We start from the raw sequence: 23,985 nt of genomic DNA, 5'->3' as shown, positions 1-23,985 counted from the left end.
AAACCCACACTGAATCACGAGGTTTTTTTCTGCCTATCCTGAAAGAAAAAGGAAAAGCCAAAGCACCAGCAAGGTTTGTCATGGAGCCACTGCCCCGCGAGGCTGGAAACACAACTGGCCATTAAGGAGGGTTTGCAACACCATAGACAAAGAGGGCGTTGTATGCTAGAAGGGACTAGTGGAGTTCAGGGATTTGGGATGTGAAGATGGGCAGGGCTCTGAGGATCTTTCTGTAGACCCAGGTTAGCTCACAGCCAAAGAGCACCAGGACCGGTTGATGTGCAGTAGACAAGGACATGGCAGAATGACTCTTGGTTTTGCCACCAAGGATGAGGCAATGGAGAGCATTAGGCTGGATTTGGTCTTTCCAGCATGCCTGATATAAGCGAGCACTAAACCCACCCAGCTGGATCCTATGGGGTTTGGTGACCGGGGAAACAGAGGCAGCCTGATACCCATCTGGGGGGCAGAACGGACCCTTCACTACTTGGGATGCGGTCCTGCATGCCCAGCCAGTGCAGCATCCCTGCTGCAGACCCTGTGCCCTTGAGGTGTCTGACCAGGCCACTTATTTCTCCTTTTCAAAGGGACATTCCAAGACTTCTGTAAACAGGCACATCATTATAAAGCTCTGGGGATGATGGTCAAGATGCATTTGGCACACAAGCCCCCTGCCAATGCCAGGTGGGACTGGATGAACCAGCAGCCACCAAGCCAAGGGCTGGCATGGCATTAGGGGAACGATGCTGGGGTGTTGCATTTCTGGGTGGAGGTCTGCCTCTCAGGACCAGGGCCTTGCCCTTCCTGCGGGAAAGGGAAATTCCCTGGGCTGGATGGGTCCGAGGAGTGAACTTACTGTCTGCAAAAGTCATGGTGGGATCGGGACATATTAACGCACATGGGTTGTGAAATGCTCTGCTGGGTTTCTGAGGCAACTTGGTGTGTGCGTGGCCACCCCAGGTGGCTGGTGGCAACAGTCCCATGGCAACAGTGGAAAACCATGCTGGTTTGACTGAAAATGAGTTGATTTTCTTCATGCAGTTAGAGACCTTCCTTTTTCATAGCTAGCACAGTCATTATTTGGACTTAGTATGAGAACAAGGGGTAATACCCCGGGACAGAGTTAATGTTTTTAATTGCTCTGGTCTGAGAGCCATGGATGCTCTGAGCTCTGCCCACAGGTGTGAGGCAGCGAGGAAGGGGGGCAGAGATGGGGCAGAGCGTGACTGGCATCCAGACTGATCAATAAGAGTATTCTATACCATTGGTGTCATGCTTCATATTTAAGGAGTCAGTTGCTCTCTCACTTCTTGGCTTGCTTTGCTCACTTTCTCAGGGCCAGGGGAGTTCTGTTTGGGACATTCAGTCTGCCCTTTTGCTGTTTTGCAGAGGCCTCCGGGCCTTTCAGCCCCTTTTCCTTCTTCCCTCATCGGGATCCGCTGTTTGGGACCAGCTGCTGCTTCCTGGGACTGGCTGCTCAGTGTGGATGGAGTTCATGAGAAATCGCATTGAGTATCTTTTATTTTACATCCTATCTCTATTTTAGATATATATTTACTAGTAGTGTATTAGTATTTTGTTATTGTATTAAACTGTGTTTATCTCAATCCAAGTTTCTCCCTTCCCTTTCAATTCTCTCCCCTATTTCGAGGGGGTGGGGAGGCGGGTAAGCGAGTGGCTATAGTGATTGTATTACTAGCTCGTGTTAAACCATGACAGAAACCCTTACCGATGGCCTCCAGGATCAACGTGTACGATGCCACAGTCTCCCTGTCCAGACTCACAACTGTCCTCACCACTCCATCCCTGAAGCCGACGCTGAATTTGCCATCCTGGTTCCCACCTGCAGCAAAGGACAAGGACCAGGTTACCCATTGTCTGGATGTGGGGAGCACAGCCCATGCCACAGGGGATGTTGTAGCCTGGGCAGGGGGTCAGTGTGGCCGTGGAAATCGCAAGCACTCCCGAAGGGCTGTACTTTACACAGTTTTGAGAAGAACAAGCATACAGCAAGCTCATATCTTGCCCTGTGCAAAGCTTCTCTGCAGCAGCAGTGGACAGAGTGCCTTCTCTCCATCACACCAAACACCATGCCTGTCTCACAGCACAGGCAAGGAGCGGTGCTTAGAGGACAAGCTGAATCATAGGCACACTGTAACATTGCTTGAACACTTCAGAAGCAAACCGGGGTTGCTTTGCATGTGGCCTGCAGTACCTGTGGGACAGCACGCATCTTTTCTCTTGCGGAGGAGGCCGGAGGGGCCGTGAGATGAAATGTAGGGCTGCTGTTACGAGAATTACTACTCTGGTGACACTGGTATTTTTTCCCTGTTTCCTGAGGGCTGAACGCTGCATGTGCAGTTTGCAAGACAAAGCGTGGCCAGGGGGTTCCCTGACCTCTCGCTGCAGGTGCTGCAGCTCTGGAGCAGGCTGGGCACTGTCTGCCCACTCCTGCCTGCCAAAAACCACCTGCACGTTACGCTATGAGGTGCTCTAGAACTCCAGAGAGGATTCCAGCCCTAAATGCCCTCCCCAGCAGCATTACACCCCATCCTCATGCTTTTTCTGGGACAGGTAGCTCCTTTTCCATAGCCAAACCTCCCCTATGCAGCATTTCATACCTGTGATGAAGTAGCTGAGCTCAGCATTCAGGCCAACGTCAGCATCCGTGCAGTTGAGCCGGACCACTCTGAAATCCCGGGCCACATTTTCAGGCAGTGACACGTTGTAGGTGGCTGGGAAGAAGGTGGGGCTCTCATCGTTCACATCCAGAACTGAAAGGGGGAGCAGAGTTGAGTGTCCCCCCACTGCAGATGCCAGGATGGTGTCTGCTTGGCTCCCAAATCCACATGCCTGCTGCTCTGAGTGTCCCAGGGAACACTCTGCCCCTTGCTCCCTGCCATTTGTGTGCTGCAGGGACCTGTAAGGACCAGTTCCCATGACTGTGGGCTGTATTTGTTTTCCTCCGCTAATACAGATCAAACCCATGAGCAAAGAAACCCTACCTAACTGGTGCAAACACTAGCTTTAGTCATAGACTCATTTCCATCCCCATCAAGAGGAAAATCTGGGGCTTCAATAGCGTGTAGCAGAGGGCTTGGGAGTTATACAACCAGAAATTCCTTTTTGCAAACCCAGGGCTAAGGAGAATCCATGGTCAGTTTGTTTCCATATTATGCTTATCCTCAGCACTAGGCTTGTGTGAAGCAGGTAAACAGAAGTGCATTATGTTAAAGGGAGGCCACATAATAAGGGTCCAGCTCTGAACCTGTGCTAACGTGGGCTGCCCGGATGGGCAGCTGATGCGAATCACATACTGAAGCAAAAGGCAGGACAAAAGAAAAGAAACACTGGGGATGGGGGAATGGAGGAAAAGCAAGACAGAATTTGGGGACCCTGCTAGGAACATCATGTTTTCGCCATCTCTGCCCTATGCTGACACGAGGTGAGATGCGAAGCCTGTGGGAATGGCAGCACGATGGGCTGACCTCCCTATGTGCTGTCATTCATCCTTTTGGGACCGAAGGGCTGAGAAGGGCTTGAAGGGTTCTTGGTGCACCCACCTTTGACGGTCAGGGTGCTGGTAGAACTTTTGGAGGGCACGCCAGCGTCGCTGGCCACCACCCGCAGGTAGTACTCGGCAATTCTCTCCCGGTCCAGCACAGCGGTGGAGGTGACGAGCCCGCTGGTGCTGTTGATGAGGAAATCCATGCGGGGCATCCCCACCTGCATGCGGTATGTCACCTGCCCGTTTGGACCCTCATCCAGGTCGATGGCCACTACCTGGTGGGGCGAGAAGAGGGAAGAGGCGAGCATGGGGGAGCCCGATAATCTCCTGATGATGAAAACCACAGTATATAAACCCTGAGCATCTCTTTGCCTCCAGGGATGCTGGGCTGAAACAAAGGGGCCTTGGAGCATCCTCCATGCTGGGAATGAGCACATGGGGTGGGATGCCCCAACCTCTTCTGCATCCACCAGCTGCATTGCTAAAGGATGGAGTAGGTAGAGGGAATGCAGGGGATAGATATTTGGAAAAAATTCTTTACAGAAAGGGTTGTAAAGCACTGGAACAGGCTGCTCAGGAAAGTGGTTGAGTCACCATCGCTGGAGGTGTTTAAAAGACATATAGATGAACTTCTTAGGGATGTGGCTTAGTGCCAGAGTTAGGTTATGGTTGGACTCAATGATCTTGAGGGTCTCTTCCAACGAAAATGACTCTCTGATTCTAGGGGATGAAAGGGATGAGTTGGTAGCCTGTTCTGCAGAAGCGATGGCAGTGACAGCAGCAGCTCCCAGCGTGGGGCATGGTGGCAATGGGACACGCTCACCTGGAAAACGGAGGAGCCCGCAGGAAGGCCCTCAGCGATCTCGGCGGTGAAAGGCAGGTTTTGGAAAGTGGGATCATTGTCGTTCAGGTCCAGCAGGTTGACGAAAACTGTGGCGCTGCTGGTAGCTCGCAGGGGCGGCCTCCCACCTGCGGGGACCAGGGACAGGGTTTCAAGGTTAATGTCTCCAGCCGTTTCCAACCCTTTTCCCCAAAACAAGCCCTCACTTCTATGCAGACAGTCATGCAGGATGGGGCTGGCACCTCGAGGCATTAACCTGTCTGTGTTACAGACAGGTTGCACTAATGGCAGTGAAAGCTCTCCCTGGCAGTAGGTGTGGAGGACAGATCAACAACCACCCGTGCGAGCAGCTAAAAACCAATAGCAACGCCAATCTATCTTTATCCCTTCTGGCACACCGGATGGGACGAGGGCCTCAGCACAGTGCAGAGGTGATGCAAAAATAGAAAGGGGCAGAGTGAAGGTTATACATGGCTGTCGGCTCTTAGAAACCAGCTGGATAATGGAAAATTATGTTTGTGTCCCCCTTTCTCTATTTTTTTTTTCCTAAAAAAGTTTCTCTAAGATTACATTTCCAGAGCAAAAAGGTATTTCACCCTCGAGTAGCTCTTTTTTCCCTATTGCTCAGCTGACCTTCCTAGATGGGGATGGTGTGGTATCTCACAGGTCCTGCAGGGAAGCCCCAGCCTGCCCAGCAGACCTCGCAGAGGAGACCAGAAACAGGTTCCCCGTGCCCTTTGACAAGCCGCTTCTTCCCAGCGTCACACTACAAGCCCCCAGGTTGTTTTAGCAGCAGGTTTTTAACCTCCTTTCATTCTTTTAACCTCAAAACCATCTTTGGAACCTATGCTCGAAACAGAGGAGAGGGACCAACATGGGGCTTACAGTCAGTGACGGACACCACGATCCTCCGCATGAGCTGGGCCTCCTGGGCGTTGGGGTTCTCCCGGTCCAGCAGCACACCGGTAGTGCGGATCTTGCCCGTGGTGCTGTTGAGGCTGTAGAACTTGTTGGGGGGTCGGATGCTGTAGACTACCGTGCCGTTCTCCCCCAGGTCCGGGTCGATGGCCACCACCTGGCACAGAGAAACAGCCACAATCAAAGCAGAGCGACAGGAGCATCCTCCGTACAGCTGCGTTTTCATGATATTTGCAGGGATTTTATACCCTCGAGGCCTCTGCTGTGGTGTTAAATCTCAGTAAAATTGGTCTACAAGCCCGGGAGGTAATGGCATGGCAAGACAGACACGAGCATGCAGCAATCAAATGGGCTTTTCTCCTTTTAAATAAAACCCTCCAGAAAAATAAAATAAACGGATCAAAGAGGTGTGTTGAGGAACTTGTGTTGCCACATGGAAATGATGGAGATGATCCACTGGTGGGGTTCTCCTTCATGCCAGACACTTCGTGGTTTATTGTTCTCCCTGTAACATTTTTAATTACAGGGGACATTTACATTAAAAAAAAAAAATTAACAACTTTGTTGTTCTTGTAACTTTCCTGCTCCCCGCTGCTGAATTTACATTGTGACAGTGAAACAATAATTATTTTCCCAGCAACTAACTGGGATGTTAAAGGCAAAGGCGATTTCTAGCAGGTGCTGAACAGCATGGCTGGAGCCGCACGGAAGAGAGAGAACTGCTGTGCTCTGGCTTGGGCTGTGCTGCCAGACCTTTCTCCCCCCCAACTCTTTTTCTTTCAGAGCCTTCCCCCTTATATGATTTTGTGGTTTCTCTTCACTTTTCCCTCATTTATTTTCCGTCTCGTGCTCGTCATTCTTCTCCTAGCGTGATGGAGTGCAAGCCTCCCTCTCTCCTTCTCTTTCATTTCACCAGAGGGACTTGAAAGGCTGTAAATCAATGTCTTTCAGAGAGGTCTTTGAAGGAGGTCACAGGCGAGGCAAAGAAAAGGAGAATTTGGCTAAAACACAATTTGGAGGGGGAGGAAAAAAAGTCCCAGCAGAGAGGAGAAACACACATGGGATGGGCAACAGTGAGGCAGTTCGGGAGTAACCTTTTACATGGATTTCTGCAGGGTGGTGCTTGGCTGGAGGTGACATCGGTTAGGAGGTGACTCCCTGCTCCAGCCAAGCAGGTAACTTCACTGGGTGAAAAGAGGAGGCATTTAGTGCAACAGCTGCCTTCCCTTACACGTACCGTGGTGACATCTGAGTTCGGGGGGGTCATTTCCACCAGGTTAATGAAGTATGGCTCATCCTTCCATGAGGGATAGTTGTCATTGATGTCCAGCAGCGTGATGTTCACCTGCAAGAGAGCAAGCAAGCCGTCCTGCATCAGGCGATATTGGTTTCTGGGGCAGAACAGCGTGTCCTGCTGGATATACATCAACATCAGGTTCCCAGCATGTGTTCACCCTCCAGAGGCAAAACCTGCAGAAAAACGACCTCCTGCATCTCCACAGCCAAAGCTCCTTGGCATATCTGATCTTGGTTTGGCTCACATCTACTTATTGCCTTGCAATTAAAGCAACCACAGAGGCATGAGGTATGTTTTCGAGCAGCTGCTTCACCGAGAGGGGGGTGCAAATCAGTCCTTGTGGGGGGGAGGGGCGGGGAACAGGGCACAGTGGGAGCATTAAAAACAACAAAAAAAGACAAATTAGGAGATGGTACAGTAACAGGGGGGTGGGAGGTGCAAAGACAAGCGAACACAGGAGAGGACTGTGCCCTGAAGTGTCACCTAGCTGCATTTCCAACGTGAGAAACAGCACCTCAGTGACAGTAGCAAGAACGTGAGATGGAGTCTATTGCCTGCGAGTATCGCACCTCCCCGCATCACCCCTTCTCATCCAGTCTGCAAGTCCGTAAAGGTGCCCGAGGGAAGAGCTGCAGCTGAAGGGAAGCAGGACGGGGGGCAGCACGGTGTCTCCATGGAGCTTCTCCTGGGGTCTCCTGTGCTCCCCAGCCATGGGTCCTACAGCCACATCAAGCTGAGCTGCTGGTGCCACCCCGTGGTAGAAAAGACTGAGCTGGACACCACAGTCCCCAGGGACATGCCCCGCAGCTTAAAAGTCATTGTAGGGACCAGCTTTGAGTCCCAGGCATATATCCTTGCTAATGACAGCAATCAACCACCCACTTCTCACAGACTTTTAACATTTTTTAACCTTTTAGGAACTTTGATCCATTTCTTTTTTTTCCTAATTGCAATCTGTTGCAAAACCCTTGTTTTCTTTTTGATAAAGCTATGAGGAGAACATAATCTCATCTAGAGCCCCAAAGGGGAACCCAGCATCCAACTGGCCGTGCCATTGCCCAGCCAAAGTCATCGTGTCCCTCTGAGTTGTTCCATACATCGCTTCTAACATACTCCCTGGATCATACACCTCCTGATGGCCCTCAGCAGTAGTGACAATTATTTTAGGGATCTCTTCAACACAAACACAATATTTCTTTGCATTGCCCTCAGCGTGGGGCATCTCTTGTGCAACCTGACCAAGCATTCCAGGAGCAAGAGCACCCAAATGTTATGAAACATCCAAACCAACATGCTGCCTTGAGCAGTGTGAGGTGGATCCTTGCATTCTGACCTCCCGATATTTTCAAAGACTTTTACAAAACCTTTGCAAACGACGGGTCTCCCTGACATCTGCAAAGGGCAAGGCAAAGCAGTAGGCTTCAATCTGCAGTACAATGGCCTGCACCTCCACCAGAGCCTTCTGAGGAGCCCAGGAAACCCTTGATCTAGGCAGCATGTGAATAGTAGTCAGCAAGGAACAACAAAGTGTGCCTGCAGGCCGTCCAACTAAGCATTTTCTCAAGAGGCATGAACAAAGGGAGCTGTGCTGCAGGTGGAATAGGTACCCGTTACTGCCTTCGCATGGAGAGCTGGACACGCAAAGCACTGGAAGGTCAAGTGGTTCCTGGATGAATGACTGGCGAGGAAAGCAAGCCAAATTTCAAGGTCTACACAGCCTGGTCAGTCATTCTGCAAGGGCTGTGAGCAGTGGTGGGGCAGCCCAGAGGACAGACACCACCGTATGTTCTTTACCCATTCACACAGCTAGAATTAAACACTGCTAGCATGGGGAACTGAAGCATCAGCGCCTGGGCAGACCCAGACGAGCACCAGTGGCTCAAGGAGAAGGGACTTGCTCCTTCACGCACTCACCATAGCAATGCCTGTCTTCTGGTGGTGGCCCACGCCTCCATCCACTGCCCGTACAATGAGGATGTATTCGGATTTGGCCTCCCGGTCCAGCAAAGATGTCGTCGTGATTTCTCCTGCAGCAACGGGAGATGAGAGAGATTAGAGATGTTATAGCGCAAGTAGGGCATTGGTGGAAAAAAAAGGGCCACTCAAAACCAGAGACAGGTTCCTTCACAAATCGTCTCTTTCTTCTGATTCAGTTTCGAATAGACGGGTCCTGGAAGGGTCAACTTGTCAGCAAGCTCCTGCAAACTTTGTATCATGTCCTCCCACTGCCTGCAGTCCCTCATGCTCTTTTCTGCCCATAACAAACCCAAAAAGGGAAGGGGGGCAGCAGCTCCTTAGCTAACATAAGCCCTTCAGCCAAAGCCTTTTCTTGGGCATCACTCCCACCAGGAGCTGAGCTCCCACCAATGTCTCTGCCAAAGCGCTCACAGTGACTGAGCAAATGCTGAGGTCTGAAATCTGGTGAATCCCTTAAATTGTGTTTCTCCTAAGCAGACTGTTGGGGGAAGAGGAGGATCAGGTGGAGGAAGGAGAGAAGAGAAAAGAGGAAAAATGATGGGGAAGGAAACCGAGGGAAATTCAGGAGAGGGAACTGGGAAGAAAACAGGGAGAGCGTGTACAGAGGCTCACCCGAGCGAGCATTGATCCGAAAATGTGAGGAGCCCTCCAGGGAGTAGATGATCGACTCCTGCCCATACTCCCTGGACCGGTCCATGTCTGTAGCATTGAGAAACAGCACCGTGGCTCCTTGGGAGAGGCAGAAATGAGGGCTGAGATGGGTATTCACAGCCTGAAGCAGCTCTTCTCAGCTGTCCTGTCCCCCCACACCATTCCTGCAGGTCACTTGGCCAAGGTGTCCCCTCCATTGCCTGCACAGTACAGCCAAACCTCCAGACCTCATGGCTATGAAACTTTGCCAGGTCTGGTTTTTACCTCCCCAAAAAGCCATCACCCACCCCATTCCAGCTGGAAGACCACCAGGTCCCTTCTGCGAGCCTGGAGAAGGAGCAGGGGCACGTTCTGTACCTGCCATGATGTCCTCCATGACAGCTATAACGTAGGAGGCCTTGCTGAACGTGGGGGGGTTGTCGTTTTCATCCTGAAGCAAAGAGAAGGTCGAGAAGCTGGTTGGGAAAAAGGCAAAATGGTCAAATAGCTGAAAAAGTCTGGAAGGGGGATGCTCCTGGCCAGCTGCTTCTCAAGACGTGACCAGCTCAAGACATCAGCATGGGGAAGATGGCATCAGAGGTCTGAGCACATGATTTCATAGTGGAGGCAGCTGGGGTTCAGACAAGCCAGTTGTCAGTGACTTTGCTGAGCCATACAGCACGGGCAACACCAACTATTCATTATCCAGCATTCTGGGCAACATGCAATATGTCCGAGGAACTGCAGCCATTTGCAGCTGAGCATCCTCTGAGCTGCTCCTGCCACCACCACAAGCCCTGGGAAGAGTCAGACGCCTCACGAAGCTCAGCAGTATCATGCACAGACCCGCTCCCCTCTCTCGGACCATGACACAGGTGGCTTAAAGCTGTGGGTCATCCCATCCATGAGGTCACCATGCAGATCGGACTGAGCAGGGGATCTGCTGAGCTTGGTCTGCCTTTGTGTAAATGGAGGAACATTGCGGGTGTTTGCAGAGAGCAGCTACAGTGTTTATTTTGGTGAGGGGGAAGCTGTTTTGTAGACTGATGTGCTCCCTCCAAGCCTGTTTTTGCCAGTGACTATGGCTGGCCTGGTGAAACAGGCAGGAGCAATTCCTCGCAACATCCCTCAAAACAGATTTCGGACCAGTTTAAAGCTTCCCCGGGGTGGCTTTAAATGCTGTTTAAACAATGTTAAGAATCTGCCTTTAATGAACCAAACCCAGCTGCCTACGGAAGGGAGGTTGGAGCCACCAGGACATCAAAACACCGTTATGGACTTTGTCGTTTCCCTGGGACTGCTCTGGAGACGTTGTCTACCTGGAAATGTTTTCTACCTGGAGACGGCTGATGGACCTGCAGGCTTAGCTGCTTCTGCTGCCACCAAACTTGATATTTGAGGCAATTTCACGTACCAACGATGCCCATCGTACTCCAATTAAATTGCCATCCTCTGCTTTCATTGCCGGAAGCAGGTGGCCTTTAATCAGCCTTTGCACCACTCAGCTCTCACCGCATCTCCTCTGAGAGTAATGAGGAAATCACCCTCTGCATGTCCCTCCTTCTCCTCCTCGAAGACTTGGGTCTGGGTCATCCCCATGGGGAAAACCCGGGAGCTGTGGGCAGGTTAAAGGCAAAGGAAACAAGAGATGGAACACATGGCTGTGTGCAACCTGCAGCCGGAGCTGGCTGAGCTCCCAGCCGTCGGCTCACCGCTCCAAACACAGCGGCAGGGACTGAGGCAGGAACTTATTAGCAGTGATATTTCCCCGGATCCCAGTGTGGCCCGAGCTATTAGTTCTGATTCGGCGGCTGCCTCTACAAAAGCGTATTGTCCCCTAATGGGATATCTACAAGGCAAGTTTGACTTCTTTATTAAAAACCAACAACCAAAGGATGAAAAAAAATTACCTCCCTCCACACTCACTCTTGTTCTGCCTTTTCATGGCTCTTGTTCCTCAAGTGGCGTTGTGAAACACTTCCTTCTCATTTTCTTCCTACTTTCTGCCTTTTTTTTGTTTTTCTTTTTTCCAGTTGAGAGAAAGTCCCTTTGGTTGAGAGTGGGAAAAGTGACAGCTACTTAAACCCCGCCAGCATACAGACTGAACCCAGAGGAGATGATCCATGGAAGTCTTTAGAAAGAGAGGTTTATGCTGTTTAAAGCACAGCACAGGAAGGATGTATTTAACCACATTAACCCCCCCCCACCAGCACTGCCTTATTCCCAGTCTCCTGAGCCCACGGAAGTTGCTGGAGGACAGGCATGCTGATGGGACTTCGTTCACATCCTAGAGCACCGTGGACTTTGTCTTCATCTTCAGAGACTGATGCTGCTGCCAGCCTGGCTTAGATCCCATCACCACGAGACTGACGGGTCACCAAGCAAACTGTCTCCATCACTGATACCTCCCCCTCCAGATGTCCTCGAACCACAATGCGCCTCAAAGCAACAATCTGATCTAATCTTCCTGAGGAAGGCTGTGAAGCTTTACCTCTCCCAGTAGCAACCCCTCCTCAAGGAGGTTTGCACCTAGTGCTGGAGCCTGAGCTGCGCGGCAAAGCCCGCAGCGTGGCTGGGACAGTTGGCACTGGGGAGATAAACAAGCAACAGCCTGTGATTGATTCAGGAACAGATAATTTTCGACACTACAAGTGCTAATACGCGGCCAAAGCACCCTCCTCTGCATCTGAGCTGCAGCGAGCATCCCTGCGCGCTGAGAGAAGGGCTCACTGGGTGCTCAGTGAACTCCTCAGTGGAAAGCAAGGACAGAGGGTGGATCTCCACCCCATGCCCAGCTCTGCTCCTCACCTTTTGGTTAGCTGGGGCTCCTTCCCGCAGCCTCCCTGTGCATCGTGCACGGTCAAGGGGAGGGAGGAACAACTTGTGGTAGGAACAACTTGTCTGTCCCTCTTACTCGCCCCCTCTATCACTCACACCTTACCAAATGTCAGGGACAGCGTTTCTTGAACTAGCACGGATAACATATACAACACGTATATGAGCCACATGTAATTGCAATTTGGACGTACACATCCACGGGGTGGGATAACCTTGTTGGGTTATTGATGGATTAGCTGCTGGAGAGCTGCTGGAGAGCTGCTGGATTAGCTGCTGGAGAGCGCTGCTATAGAGCAGTTTCAGGGAAACCACGATAGGATCGTACTTACAAACACCTCGATGGTGACGGGGACGGTGCTGTTGAGCGGTGGGTTGCCAGCATCCTTGGCCATCACAGTCAGGTAAATAACCCCATTGGCCACTTGCTCATAGTCCAGGGGGTGGTTCACACTGATCACTGGAAGGATGCAAAGCGGGGCGGTCAAAGGGGCATTCATGTACCGAGCAGGACAGCAGGTAGGCTTGTGTGGCCCACGCACACCACCTTCCCAGGGCCAACAGTGGCTGCTGGAGATGCAAATGTCCCAAAAACGTTAGTGCTGGACATACTGAGCTCCTTGCACTGGCCTAACCCAGAGTGAGCCACACACACACAGAAACACAGCTCTGCAGCATCTCAGTTCAAGCCCCGCTGCAAACCACCGTGTTGCAGGAGAGGTCAGGACAAGCAGAGGAGCTGTCGGAGCACCTTCTTTAACGCCTGCTGACACAATGGCTTGCAGGGGTGTAAGGGCAGCTCAAGCTGCTGTTGCTCATTGGGGGCACACCGGTTCTGCCACCAGCGCTTACCTCCATACCCATCCAACACCGCGATGTCAAAGTAGTCGCGGAAGGCAGACGCCTGCACGATGCTGTATGTGATCTGGTTGTTTGGAGAGGAGTCCTCATCGGATGCCTGGGGAACGAGCAGAGTCAGTCAGTGTCACAGGAGCTGGGTTGGTGATGTGCAACGGGAGGGAGCCGAGAGGATGGGAGGTGTTGACTGGGCCCAAGGGCAGAAGAGCAACGGAGGAAGATGCACTCAGCAGGGGCCTCCAGGAGGTTTGTAAACCAGTTTCTCCTCCCATTGCACCTCTGAGGAAGGACTTACCAGGTTCCCCACTTCTGCCTTCCTGCAGCACTCACCCAGTTTGGCCCCAGGGAGGGAACTGCATCACAAAAAAATTTATTCCTATGCTGAAGGAGCAATCTTTCCTGCCTGCCTGAATTCCACAGAAGAGGTTAACATCTCCACCAACAAACAGAGCACCTTCCTCTCAGTGCCTGTGGACTTGATTGAGAAGAGCAAGGCCACACAGAGGCAGCGCCTTTGCCCTGGGAGAAGCCCCAGGTCCTGGGGATGCCGTATAGGCATGGGACTTATAAGAGAGCAGGAGGAGGGAGGCAGCCCATGGTTGCAGCACCGCACCCCATTGCACTCGGCAGCAAAGCACAACACATTTTTAGGAGGGAGACAGCAGGATGATGGATGGGGACCTAACTTGCACCCATCTCCCCACCACACATTCCAAGCGGAGGAGCCACTCTGGTCCCTCACCCGGAGCCGGACCACTTGGGTGACGGAGGGCTCATTCTCTCGCAGGGCCCCCAGGTACGCCTCCTTCTGGAAGGTGGGGACATTGTCGTTGACATCGAGGACGTTGATCCTGACGCGTCCTGTTGTCTCCTCACCGCCGCCGTCCCGGGCGATGACAGTCAGGGTGTAGCGCTGGGTGGTCTCAAAGTCCAGCCGAGCTGTCAGGAGGATGACACCCGTGTCCTTGTCCAGCGAGAAACTGAGGGGACAGGAGAGGAGGGGGCAAAGCCCTGGTGACTGCATGCTGGAGACGGAGAGCTGGGGTGGTAGCAGCCTGACAGCTATCGCTGCCATGGGTGAAGGTCACAGCTTGCTTCTGAGGGATATTAAGTCCCAGAGCATCTTCAAGAGCTCGGTGCAGGTGGTGGGGTAGAAACCTTCAGTGCTGAGAAAGTGGGCTCAGAGGCCTCCAGAATCCCCTCTGCTGGGCAGCCTCCCCCAGCCACCCAGCACAGGTGGGTGGCACATGGTGCCCCAGGGCCAACAACTCACTGGTAAATACATTTGTCAGTCCCAAGCACGCCAGCACCTGTACATCCTGAATTAAAAAAGTGATTAAACGTGCTGAGCATCGGGCATGTACTGAAGGTAACTCACCCCTTTGGGAGACAGCATGGTGGGGTTTTCACATGGTATCTGGCAGGTAGGATGTAATAAATGCCCTTATTGCCATGTGAGTTTTTAGCCAGATTAGAAGGGGATTTTGAAGAACAGAGGTCATGCTGGTGGCTTGGTCACACTTACCGGTCAGGGTCATCGCTGAAAAAATAACTGACTCTCCCATACGTGCCCACATCATTGTCAGTTGCCTAGAAAAATAAAAGTTAATTAATAAATGAAGGTATTTACGGTAACACCGCGTTACACACACTAGAGAATCCATTACATCTTCTTTACCTCCCCTTCTACCCAGGTACCAACAGGCCAGCATCAGCGCAGACCTCACATGCTGCCATTTGTCACTCAAGAGATGCGGGACTGGGACGTCTGTGCTCTCCTGGGTTATCTAGAGTCTCCCTGACTCACACCAGCCCTCCATCAACATCTCTCAGTATCGCTCCCAAAACCTTTCGCAGTGAGAAACTGGATGCCTGCTTACTTTCCCTGACACACTGAGCTAATCTGGCAAGCACATGTGAAATAAAGGTCTCTGTGGACAATTCTTCTCAGTCCTCAAGGTCCTCAGTTCCAGAAGGTCAGGGAACTGCTGGAGAGAGTCCAGCGCGGCCAACAAGATGCTGAAGGGAGTGGAGCATCTCCCGTGTGAGGAAAGGCTGAGGGAGCTGGGGTTCTGGAGCTGGAGAAGAGGAGACTGAGGGGGGACTCATTCATGGGGATCAATATGGAAAGGGTGAGTGTCAGGAGGATGGAGGAAGGCTCTTCTCAGTGACAACCAGTGACAGGACAAGGGGCAATGGGTGCAAACTGGAACACAGGAGGTTCCATTTAAATTTGAGAAGAAACTTGTTCCCGGTGAGGGTGCCAGAGCCTGGACGAGGCTGTCCAGGGAGGTTGTGGAGTCTCCTTCTCTGCAGACATTCAAACCCGCCTGGACACCTTCCTGTGGAACCTCAGCTGGGTGTTCCTGCTCCGGCGGGGGGGTTGCACTGGATGAGCTTTTGAGGTCCCTTTCAACCCCTGACATTCTGGAATTCTGTGATTCTTGCAGGCCACCCACCCCAACCTCAGCATGCCCAAGAGCTGGACTCCACATGGCAGTATGCCTGGAGCTGTGGGGAGAGAAATAAAAACCTATCCCACTTCAAAACTCCCCCCCCGCCAGGTAAAATACAGACCAGGAAAAGCAGGGAAAGGGATTTAGACTTCTGTTTTCCATGAGCAGCTCCCTCCAGACACCCCTGGAGCAGCCTGGTCACGGTCAAGCAACCAGCACCTTCTGGGGAAGGCGTGCAAAACTCCGTGTGTCAGTTCTGGATGAGCAAGGCGAGATTTATGTCTGTTTTAAAGTCTTTTCTCTAATGAATATATAAAATATGCATGAGGAGTGGCAGGAAAAAGGAGCAGAAAATTTTATTTTTAGGTGAGGAAAGCGGAATACAAGTCCCAAAATATCCTTTCTCTCCCCCAGTATATTTTCTAAATAGAGTCCTGTCTGGATTACTTACACACCAACAGGCCTGTGAAAAAGCAGGGTCAAAAACACATTTTATGTCCAGATACCATCAGAAGGCTGTATTTTAGGACCAGCACAGAACACAACCTGTTCCCAAAACTTTCCTGATTTATCGATGGCCTTGATTACCCTTGATAGCAAAGTAGGAGCTTGAGCACATCAAACCGCTTTGCCCTGCTTACCTGCCACACCACAGGGTGGCAGAGAGGAAAAGCCATGAAAACCAGCCCAAATTCATTCATTTTGTTCTCCCCAAACACCTCCCCCAGCTCGGGTGATGAATTCCTCCTGCTTCACGCTAGCTGAAGGGTGCAATGGTGGAACCTTTCAGACCTACTGATTTTCCCCGATTTTCCTCTCCACTGTTAAGATGCAATTTACTTCTCACATGCACTGCAATTGCATTCAGTAAAATGGAACAAACCTGCCAAAATCTGCCTGAGGAGATGCCCATTGAGCGAGAAGCACCTGCTCCAGGGGGGCAAACCTCTTCTGGGGTACATCTTGCTCATTAGAGGACACCAGCAAGGACATCTACGGAGATGCCCCATCCCAGGCAGAGCCTGGCTGCTTTTCTAGGCACCTCTGAATGGAAACACCTGAGGAGGAAAGGAGTTAATCTACTCTCTGCCCACCCCAGCTTCCCTCAGCTAATTAATATCGGTATCCTCAGCATCCCCTGGTACAAGCAGGCCCTTGACCTCCCTGCCATGATTTTTACCAACCGTTACTTCTGTGCTCACAACCTCTTGGTCCCATTAATCCCTAGGTGGCTGGTGTGATAGCAGCGCCGAGAAAACAACATTTTCCATTCACCTGGATCAGCTGGTGATGAGATAATAATTTACAGGGGGGCCTGACAGTACCACAAAGCACGGGCAAAAACTAATTCCTTTCATTTGGCCCTGTACAATTGCACTTGTAAGTGCTTATTGCAGTGACAGACAATGCTGGGAAAGTGTAATTTTCTTCTGCTGAGGGAAAAAAATATAGGGAAGTAGGAAGGTTAAAAGAAGGTTAGCACAGAGCTCTTCGGTGTGCTGGGGCCCTGGGGAGCCAAGACGGGGTTGGACCCCAAAATGGGGTGATGCTAGGCCAGCCAAAACTGCAAGGAAGGCAAAGTGACCCACTCACAAGGAGCCAAGAGGCCAGGCAGCCCAATTCTGCCCCATACACCACCTCAGCAGCTGGGCTAATTAATTACACTGGGGGAGGCAGGAGGGGATGCCTGCTTGATGGCTTTCCTGGCAATGGAATATCACAGACATAACGCAGGGCAGCGGTGCAGGTTACTTGAGCGTGGCAGGGAATATGTAGAAAAAGCAAACCATGCACGCTCAGCATAGTGAATGCCGGAGCTACGCTTGTTCCTGTGTTACCAAACGTTTTCCCCCCAGGGTGAAACAGATGCTCAAACCCCCGGGGAGAGGCAACACACGCTCCCTTTGCAAAGCCATCCCGAGGGCTCCCAGGGAGCACATGGAACCTGCATATAAAATACCCAGATCCCACCGAGCTGATTGTTCTGTGGGGTCTTTCGCAATCCCTGGGTGCCAGCTGTTTTCCCATGGCTGCAGCCCCTGGCATGCATGCATCCGTCCCCACAGCCGGGGGAGGAAAGGCATCTGCCTGAAGTTTCCTGGGGTTCCACCTGGAGAAGCAATCAAATGGCTTTTACGGCTGCTCCTCTCCTGCCCAGAATATTAAAGCAGGATTTGCCCACTGAAGCCTGAAAAAGGGCAGGATGAAAACGCAGGTCCACATCTGTACTTTTTATGAGCTGTCACTGGCACAGTCCATTTAAAGAAAACCCACATTTGCGCAGCTTAACTCCGGGAGAGTGGCAAGAAGAGGAAGCCTGGATAATCCAAGGGAGTAATTTATGGAGCCGCAGCACAGCATAGGTACCTGGCACCAGAATCACAGGTGTATAAAAATACCCAGAACCCAGCTCTCCACCCATCTACATCCCCTAAGGACAAACATTTGTGACATTTCCCTTTTGTCCTGCTGTGGGCCATCGTGTCTATCCTTCCCCATCCCTTCCCCACCCGCTCGCCAGCCGGCAGAGCCGGAGACAAAAGCGAGGAGCTGGCGAATCCGCAGGAAAGGGCACGTCATCCAATTTGTTCAGGAAACAATAGCAATGTTTGACATGTCATCAGGATTGATGAAGTAGAAATCTACATGGGAGAATTCCGTTTTAAACAGCTCCGCGGAGCATCGCTGGTAATGGTTTCAACATTCATCATCCGCCCGGCCCCACTCAACGACTCCTTAAACTGCTCAAGATTAACTCAACTCACAGCAGAGCTAGAGGATGCAGCGGGAGGAGCAAGAAAGGGTTTAAAGAGGCAAGAAGAGCCCTTTGGGGCAGCACAGATTCCCCATGGAGCCCCCAGGACTGCTAATTCTTCCCCCAAACCTGTTGGAGAGGGATGAGCAGCTGGAGGTTGGTTGCGGGGGTGAGCAAAAGCAAGTTGGAAGGACAATTTCTTGCTGCCATGTCCTGCCTGCATGAAGATGCCTCCATTGGCATCAAAGAAACCAAATCCTTCCCATTTTCCATCTTGCAGGGCTGTAGGAGCAGGTCCCAGTTTGGTTTGTTCTCATTCTCCCTCTTTCTTTTCCCTCCCCGACCTCACATACAGAGATCAGGAAATAACAAAAATTGATGTGGAGCAAATTGCTTTGGCCAGAAGCTCTCTGTTTAAAAGAGTCGTAGCAGGAAAGCAATTATCCCATGTCAAAAAGCTGTCAGGGCACTGGAGTGGCTGGGAGGGAGTCCCGTCCTGTCACTGTCTGCTCCCCTGGACATACTGGGTGGGCAGCGGGGAGGCCAAGGCACCAGTGAGATTCCTCGGGCTTGTCCCATGGGAGAAAGCAAATGGAAGGGGGATTCACATCTGCTTCCTACTCTTTTTTCCAGTTTTCAAGGAAAATGAGGCAACGCGGTCACTCCTCAAGGGAGAGTGGGCAGCCATGGGCTGCTCAGACCATGGTACAAGTAGCCTAGGGCGGGGAGGATGCCCTGCCATCAGTATGAGTTTTGAAGCCATCCAAACCTGCACATCTTAAGCAGCAAGCACCCCTTCTTAAACACAACCTATTGCAAACTGCAGGTCCCGGAAGAATAACAGCCAGCCTCAGGTATCCACCCGGGCTAGGATTGGATTTGTGATGTAGGGAACAGGAATGTGATGGGCCAAAATCTTCCAGGAGAAGCAATCGGTCAGGCTGCAAAACCAGATCAGGAAAACCAATGGAAAAATCTACTTAAAGCCATTACGCCCTTTCCAGGTGGAAAACAGCTCTTGGTTTGTCATCTCCTGCCCCTAACCGCATTCTTCCCCAGCCTTTAAAGAGCAGTTGCCTGGTGGGAGGCAGCAATCAGGTGAGTACGGAGTCATCCGGCACCACCGCGCCCAAGCCCGGGGACATGATTGAAAAGGAGTGAAGTGAGAGTGGGAACTGGGGTGATGCTGGGCTACCCCACCACCTTCACCCCCCCAGCATCTCCAGAACACGAGGTCTGCATCGAGCTGGGAGTTCAATCGCCACTAATGACCCCAAAGAGCTGCGTTGAGCCTGGTTGGGGGGGAAAAAAATAGCCAATCAACCCCCCTGGGAACTGCAGAGCTTTTCCCCACCTCTTCTGCCAGCCACCGGGGAGAGCAACAGCCTCCTTGATTGTGTTTTATAACAGTGTTCCCTGCAACAGCTCCTTGCAAGCCAGGTTAACACTTGCCTGGGCAGCCTTGATTTAGTAGGGAATAATTTACTGTAGTCAGGCTGTTGCAATGGCTGGAGACTGGTGTTTAAAACATGAGCCGACAGAAGATGGCACTTGAGCAAGAGAAGCAAACGTCTCGAGCGATGGTTTGTACCACACAAGGGGATCTCAAGACTATCTAGACGCCCATCGAGGTGGGTTTTACTGGAGCTGGGTGCAAGTACTGTGCTAATGAACCATATTGATTTCATATTCTCCTGTTGTCCAACTAAATGGCAAGCAGCACATCTGATAGATTAAATAACCACACAGTTGCTTGGCTTTGACATCTCAATCACTTTGCTTTTGAGTCTCTAATGAATTTTACAGCCCAGCAAAATGGAAGAAATTAAGGTCAAAATCCAGTGGAGGAAACATAAATCCTCAATGATCTTTGAAGTATTTACGAGAGTTCCTGGAAGACGGTCACGCCTCCCACCATCTGCAACTCCATTTCATCCAGGTGACGAGCATCATCTGGGGTACAGCGAGGACAGAGGGGACAAGAGCAAAGGAGGAGGGAAGAGATGAGCCACTCCTTGCCTGGACATGGACACAAACATGTTGAATCTCTGCCCGGAGAAAGGTAATGGCAAACCCCAACATTTCTCCAGCAGGAATTAAGATTATTCACTCTGAGACTAGACACAGTTTGTGGTTGCTCTGAGTGTGAAGCAAACCCAGCCAGAGTGCAAGCTTTTTAGCTTGTCTGCAAGGAGTATTAAGCCCCAAATACATCCCTGCTGTTCCAGGAGAGAGCAATGGGGATGCTCCTTGTTCAGCCCAAGGAAAGCTGTGCTCCAGAAGCTGTGGGTTGAGCCCTAGGAAGACAGTGTCCTCCCTGCCCAGGAGCTGGAAACTGTACCCCCGTCTCAATCAGATAGCAAGCAGCCTCTTCTTAAAGGTGTTTCAGAGGGTGGAGAGCCTTAGTTTTGGTCCTGTAACCAGAGATATCAGAAGAATTTTGGTTAGGACACAGCGGCCAGTCACAAGAGGAACAGGCAGAGCCTCTGGCCCAGGGCAGAAGTGGCTCCTGGCTAGCGTGACGGATCTTGGGATGCTGATCTACACATCTCATTGCTCTCAAATACCCAGTTTAAACAAATTAATCTCCCTTTAACACCCCAACAGCAGCTGTCAGCAGCCCAAGGGGCTGCACCAGGTCGCCTGTCGGCAGAGTGACATTGCCGCTGTCACAGGATCGCTTCAGCTCACGGCGCCCACTAGGTGCTGGTTCACGTGGGAGCTCTGTGCTCGAGGAAACAGAGCCCCAGCTGCTTTGGGAGAGATGTGGGTGCCAGTGGCCTGGGGGAAGGCGGCTTGGAAAACGGGTTAAAATCCCAGGGGTGATGGCTCTGGAGCTTTGCAGGTGGGGAAGGACAGAGCTATCAAGTCTGGGAGAGGACGCAGCAAGGTGCAAGCGGCGCTCGCCCCAAAGGGACACCTGAGAAGGACGCGTGAAGCCAGGGTGTCCGCACGGCAGCAAGCGTCACCTTGGGAAGAATCCTCCCTTCCTCCCCAGCCAGCTCTGGAACCACCACTTGCCCATAGCAAGGGAAAACCACCCAACTCCATCTCCTCCTGGGACACTGGGAAGGGTGGGGGGAATGGGTAATCCTGCTGCCCAGCTTGTGCTTTGCAGAATAAAATCTGACCAGGAGCAGGTCTACCTTTTCTCCGTGTTTTTCTTTCCAATCTCACATGCCGAATTGGCTTTTCTTTTTGGGTGCCGTTGGTTTTGTTTTGTTTTCTTTTTTCCCACCTCTGTGCTTTAGCCATGCATTTACCCTGACAGCTCTATCAGGACAGGCGGTTGCTGCAAAAGCTGCAATAAGTGTCTCTCTCCTCAGCACTCGGGCTGTCATGATTCCTATTCCACCCTATTTCGGTCTTACGGATTGATATTTAGATTAAAGAGATAAACACAGCCAGAGAGCACTGGGCCCTGACAGAAAGATGGGGACTTCAGGTCCGTCAATCACGCTGGTAACTCCCTCCTTCCCTTCCCTTTGTTTACAGAGCTGGATTGATAAGAATATTTAACAGGAACAAGGAGTGCAAGCATATTCTTTAAAAAAAAAAAAATAAAAAAGAGCAGCATGCAGGGAGAAGACAAGCCATTCATGTTTAACTTTCCAGGCAATTTGGATTCGTCTGCTTTGATTATTTAACTATTTACTGTTTCGTGTATTTGCAGTTTGCTTCTCCTCTTGCAGATAAAGGATTCAATTTTCTTTTAAGCGGTGGGGAAATAGGAAGAGATTTTGTTCTGTTTAAGCACAGCTGGAGTTGGAGCACTCCGGGGGATTGAGAACAACAAGATCAATTAAGATGCTAACGGGGAGGGGAGAAGGGCTGGCAGCAGGGACCAAGTCCAGGCTTGGAGGGCATCAGAAATGTCCAACTGGGACAAGCTACTTCTAACACACGTGTGGGAGGTGACTCCCTGTGGAACAGAACACAAACTCAACCTCCTGAGCAAAACTTAGAGGGTCAGCCAACTGGGAGAAGTCGAGAAGCCCTGTGCTATCGCCATCCCAACACGCTGTCCTTCTGACCACTGATGCCTCATGAGATGATGGGCTGCACCACTCGGCCCTCCTAAGGCTGGGAGGTGCCCCAGGAGTCACAGACGGGGCAGGGGATGGTTCATTGTCCACCTGATTCCCCACAGAAGTCTAGAGCATGCACATCCCTGGAAACGTTTTCACCCAGCCATTGATCTGCAAGGTTATTTCCCCACTCCTACTGGCTATGTTCCTTACTTCATGTAAGCTCCCCAAAATCCGGAGTGATGCAGGCTTTCCCTCAAGGCTGGTCCGCACCATCACCATGTGAGACAGAAACATGGCTCAGAGCTACAGCCAGCGCCTCCATTCAGCCTCTACAACTACTGCCTTTCACCCAAAATATTTCTGCTCCCTGCCTTCACTTTTTCCTTGGAGAAAAAAGGAGAAAGACAAGCTTTGGAAGTCATCAAGAGACACAAGACAGCAGCAGCTACACAGATACTAGGGGACAGCAGGTACCCTTGGCCAAAGGGATGGAGGAACGTGGGGATGGAGGGATGCAGAGTGGGGAGAGACCTGAAGGCTGCACAGACAACTGGAGGAACCTGTCAGCTTTGCAAGCAAAGCCCCATCCCACCCATATCAGCCACATGCACCTGGAGCTGGACAAACCCAGACACCCCAAAGCAACCCCAAAGCTCTGGACAGGATGCAGGAGCCCACCGACCACAGCATCTCTAGCAGTAGACTGATGGCTGATTGAGAAAGCGATTTGCATTTTAAATAGGTGCTTATTGATGTCCGCAACTTTCCGTCCCAAGGTGGAAAAACTACATTATTACTTTCTTGTTGAGTGGCATTTACAGCTGGCTGCAAAGAAGGGGAAAGAAAATCAGCCTGGGATCGATTTTCCCATCCTCGATGTGAGGCCAAAGCGAGATCGAAGAAGCAGGAGAAAACTGACAGCTGGGTGGTATAGGAGAGAAAGTTTGCCAACCAAATTAAAGGTTGCCTTAATGAGGAGAGTAATGGAAGGTTAATTAACGCATTTACTTCATTAGGTTCTTACTAACAAGGCTTCTCTTGAGGAAGCGCAGTGGCAGAGAGGGGGAAGGCGAGAATCCAGGTGAATGGATGTCTTGGGGATGATGATGATCAGGAAGGGGACAACCCCCAGAGTGGAGCAGAAAGGGACTAGTAAAGAATGTGAATCAGGATATATATATATATATATATATATATATGAAATTATACACATACACAAATTTATATAAGAATGTACAGGCTAATGCATTTGCAAAAAAGACAGAGGGACCTTCTCTTCCCCCCCCATCCCCACCTGTATAAAATAATCTGAAAATTACAATCTGAAATGAGGGGAAGAAAAAGGTAAAGCAGTGTTTTTCAAAACACAAGACTGTCTTACAGATTCAGATTATCAATCCCCGAGGGAACATGGTGCTTATTTTAACCGCTTTGCTGCATACAACAAGCTACAGAAACCCATTCCCATGCTGACATTGATACCTGATGGTTGAATCAAGCACCGTAGTTCATATCTGGGAGGTCTGCAGACGGCTGGGGATGCTCAGAATATTCCTGAGGGTCTGCAGAAGATAACTCTGGAAAGCACACGAGCAAGCCTACCTGGAAATGCCATGGTGGGTCAGGAGGAAGATTTCAAAGCTCTGAAAAGTCTCAGCATCCCCTTCTGATTTCTCTTCAGGATGGTCGTCCTGGGGAGGAACCCAGCACCATCCCAGACCAGAGGTATTTCTGGGCAAGAGGGACATCAAAGCAAGGCAAAGCACATAACCTCGTGAGGACATGGCAGGATAAGGTCCCAGGGAGAAGGGAGTCATTAACTCAGCAAGGATTTGGGACAAATCTCTGCACAACCATCCCATAGATGGTATTTTAAAAG

The 23,985-nt window shown here is 51.1% G+C and overlaps 1 protein-coding gene across 1 annotated transcript in view; it reads right to left on the bottom strand.

Moving 5' to 3' along the window:
- The window catches only part of CDH23 (cadherin related 23), a 202,087-nt gene that overhangs the window by 49,266 nt on the left and 128,836 nt on the right, over positions 1-23,985 (bottom strand). The window contains exons 14-26 of the mRNA XM_065843253.2: positions 14,390-14,454; positions 13,607-13,844; positions 12,859-12,964; positions 12,339-12,466; positions 9,550-9,622; positions 9,154-9,270; positions 8,479-8,591; positions 6,505-6,612; positions 5,235-5,424; positions 4,332-4,477; positions 3,564-3,783; positions 2,622-2,774; positions 1,730-1,843 (exon numbers count right to left, since the gene is read on the bottom strand). Coding sequence (XP_065699325.1) covers positions 1,730-1,843; positions 2,622-2,774; positions 3,564-3,783; positions 4,332-4,477; positions 5,235-5,424; positions 6,505-6,612; positions 8,479-8,591; positions 9,154-9,270; positions 9,550-9,622; positions 12,339-12,466; positions 12,859-12,964; positions 13,607-13,844; positions 14,390-14,454 — 1,771 coding nt within the window. The remainder of the gene's footprint in view (positions 1-1,729; positions 1,844-2,621; positions 2,775-3,563; positions 3,784-4,331; positions 4,478-5,234; positions 5,425-6,504; positions 6,613-8,478; positions 8,592-9,153; positions 9,271-9,549; positions 9,623-12,338; positions 12,467-12,858; positions 12,965-13,606; positions 13,845-14,389; positions 14,455-23,985) is intronic.

This window comes from Patagioenas fasciata, chromosome 8 (genome assembly GCF_037038585.1).
Source record: "Patagioenas fasciata isolate bPatFas1 chromosome 8, bPatFas1.hap1, whole genome shotgun sequence".
Lineage (NCBI taxonomy): Eukaryota > Metazoa > Chordata > Aves > Columbiformes > Columbidae > Patagioenas > Patagioenas fasciata.
This window is presented reverse-complemented; position numbering and strand designations above follow the sequence as displayed.